This window comes from Mus pahari, chromosome 4, assembly GCF_900095145.1.
Source record: "Mus pahari chromosome 4, PAHARI_EIJ_v1.1, whole genome shotgun sequence".
Lineage (NCBI taxonomy): Eukaryota > Metazoa > Chordata > Mammalia > Rodentia > Muridae > Mus > Mus pahari.
Window position 1 is genome coordinate 118,602,170 of NC_034593.1, and position 3,037 is coordinate 118,605,206.

Genomic DNA, 3,037 nt, shown 5'->3' on the forward strand with positions numbered 1-3,037 from the left:
CTTCTTCTTTCTTCTTCTTCTTTCTTCTTCTTCTTTCTTCTTCTTCTTTCTTCTTCTTCTTTCTTCTTCTTCTTTCTTCTTCTTCTTTCTTCTTCTTCTTTCTTTCTTCTTCTTTCTTCTTCTTCTTTCTTTCTTCTTCTTCTTTCTTCTTCTTCTTTTGTGGTTTTTCAAGACAGAGTTCTCTGTATAGACCTGACTGTCCTGGAACTCACTTTGTAGACCAGGCTGGCCTCAAACTAAGAAATCTGCCTGCCTCTGCCTCCCAAGTGATGGGATTAAAGGCATGCACCACCACTCTCAGCCCTCCTCTTCTTTTTAACCTTTTTTGTTACATATAAATACAGCCTGGGGATTCCTTGGCATTAGAAAATCATTTAAGGGGCTTATTCCTGGAGAATACTAGGTCTCCTTCTCTCAGAAATCATTAATTACTTGCTTCATCTAAGAGTGGAAGGTCTTAGGAGCTGTCCCCATCCCACATTGGGATATCGGCTGCTAGGCTTGCTCAGGTCTTGTTTAGGCAGCCATGATGTTAATATCTTGTGGGTGTTCCTTTCCTGTCATAGCTAGAAGGTAACAGTCTCACAGAAGAACATCTGGTCTTCTGCCTCTCAGAACCTTTCTGTCCCCTCTTCCTAGATGTTTGCTGAACCTTCAGGTGTAAGAGTTGTAGTGTACATATATCAACTGGGACTGGGCCCCCCTCATGGCCCATTGGTTTCTGCAGTTAGACAAGTCAAGGCTTCTGGTAGTGGTCTCCTACTTCAGTAAAATGAAGCTTAAGTTCGTATCATTATGAAAAGTGAAGAAATAGCCTACACTTTGGGTAGGATTTTCATACAAACATTTTGGAACAAATCTCAAAGCATCAGACTGATATTTATATGAGCGTCCCCTCCCATCTCAGATCATATTCCAGTGAAATATCAGGTCTTTCTCTATCACATCCAAAAATTCTAGCTTTGAAATCGTTACCGGATTTCAGGAGGGAGTCCTGCTGTGCCTACATAGCTTTACCTTGAAAAGCCAACATCTTAGGACCACTCTGTGATCTGCACATGGCTGCTTCCAGGTGGAGAACAAGGTGCTGTGTCTGCAAACTTAGCTGATTTCTATCACCATGGTGCTCTTGGCTACCGTGGAACCCTCACAATTTTGAAGTCTCTTTGATGGTTATGTAGTACCTCCTTTAAGCTTCTTCTGTTAGTTCATTTACCATTAATGACATTCTTCCATTATGCAGCTCATTATTTCTTTTTTAAAAAATGTTATTAGCATTAATAGTTTTAAGAAAGAGAATAAGCAAACATGGACTTATATTTATTGATGTAGAGGATGTGAATTTATGTGTGACCTTGTTAGAAAATCTGAGAGAATTCAAATTGTAAAATGGCTCACCTGCATAAAATCTTGTAGTTCTGCTCTCTAGTTAAAATAAATGCATGATGGAAGGACAGTGGTGAAGAAATTCTCTTTACTCTATAATTTCCTTGTGTTAATAAATGTTATTTATGTACATCCTAGGAGCAAAGCAGCTTTATCACTATAAATCCAACTTTTGTGTCTAGACAAAGCTCTTTAAAATAGCATTAGTGTTGCCTTGTACAGTACCTATCTGATGCTGTAAAATTCTGGATACATATAAAAACTTGCTCTTGGTTTATTAAGATTTTTGTCTTTGTCTCAGAAACATCAAACTCATTTTGCTTCACTACCTGAAGCAGTAATCACAGACTGCTTTTATTATGCAACAGGAACTTTAACCATCTGACTCCTGTAGATTTAAAGTGGAATAGATAATGGTAACGTCCATTTTTTACAACAATAATAAAGAAAAATGACAACCACCATTGGAATCAGATTGGAATGGAGAGAGATGGGACACGTGAGGCGGAATTTAAAAACGGGATCCTTGGGGTTGCCCATGATCAAACAGGGCCTCTCTGTAACCAAAAGTCCTCAATGGGAAATGATGCCTTTCCATTGTTTCAATAAGCCTAGTAGAGCTCTTAGTATAAGATATAAACTATAAACTATTAAATACACAGAACAGGAATCATGTTTTAGAAGTCCATGCTTTGAGACTTATAGTTTGTTGAAATATTCAGTATTTCAACAAACTAGATCAGTTCAATATCAGATTCCTTGGTTATAGCACATAGAGAATCAATTATAATGAAAAAAAAACCCTACAGAGTAAGAGAAGAAATATATTTAACTTTTTCCTAATCAAGTCTAGAATGTAACTTTTTTTTTAGAATGGAACTTCTAAGAATAGCAAATTTCATAATTCAAAATTAGGCTGAGAAACCTTTAGCTTATAGCTACTTGACTGCATAATTTTTAAGTAAAATAATTTTAAATCCAGACAAACAAAAAAATTTGTACTTTGTTTTCAGATAATTTTTAAAATAAAATTCTAAAAACGTTTTCAAACCCTTTACGAATATGATAGGATAGTGTGTTCGTTGTAGCTTCTCTGTTATTTCCAAGACATTTGACTTGCCAAAATATATTTTAGAAGTAGATTTTTTTTCAGAAAGCTGTCATTTTGACGCACAAAATAGGTAACTCTTGTCTTTGTTGATCCATTTTCCCAACAGAGGATTACCACCTTAACTGTCACGGTAACTCCTTTTGCATGATCTCTGTGGTTTGTGACTTTGAATTTAATATCGATGCATGCAAGTCAAAGCAGTACTAATGTAGTAACTGGTTTATGTGGTCTTCATTTTTATGTTTGTGATATTAACCTTTTAAAACATTTGACCTAGTTAAACTACTGTCCTGTGGGAAAGTACAGAGAAAAAAATTTTAAGATGTTAATAAGATAGCTTTATCTTTTTGTAGATTAGAAGTCAAAACCTTGTCAGAGTGTGACAGTGCATGCCTCTAATTCCGGCACTCTCAAGGCAGAGGCAGGTGGGTCTCTGTAAGTTCGAGGCCAGCCTGGTCTACATAGCAAGTTCCAGGACAGCCAGGACTACATAGAGAGATCCTATCTTCCTTTCTTCCCTCCCCTCCTTCCTTCTTTCTT

At 36.6% G+C, this 3,037-nt stretch overlaps 1 protein-coding gene across 6 annotated transcripts in view; it reads left to right on the forward strand.

The window, feature by feature from the left end:
* Col25a1 (collagen type XXV alpha 1 chain) overlaps nucleotides 1–3,037 on the forward strand; it is a 417,766-nt gene that overhangs the window by 374,585 nt on the left and 40,144 nt on the right. For all 6 annotated transcript variants that reach the window (XM_029537736.1, XM_029537737.1, XM_021195769.2 and 3 more), the window contains one exon: nucleotides 2,604–2,627. In XM_029537736.1, coding sequence (XP_029393596.1) covers nucleotides 2,604–2,627 — 24 coding nt within the window. The remainder of the gene's footprint in view (nucleotides 1–2,603; nucleotides 2,628–3,037) is intronic.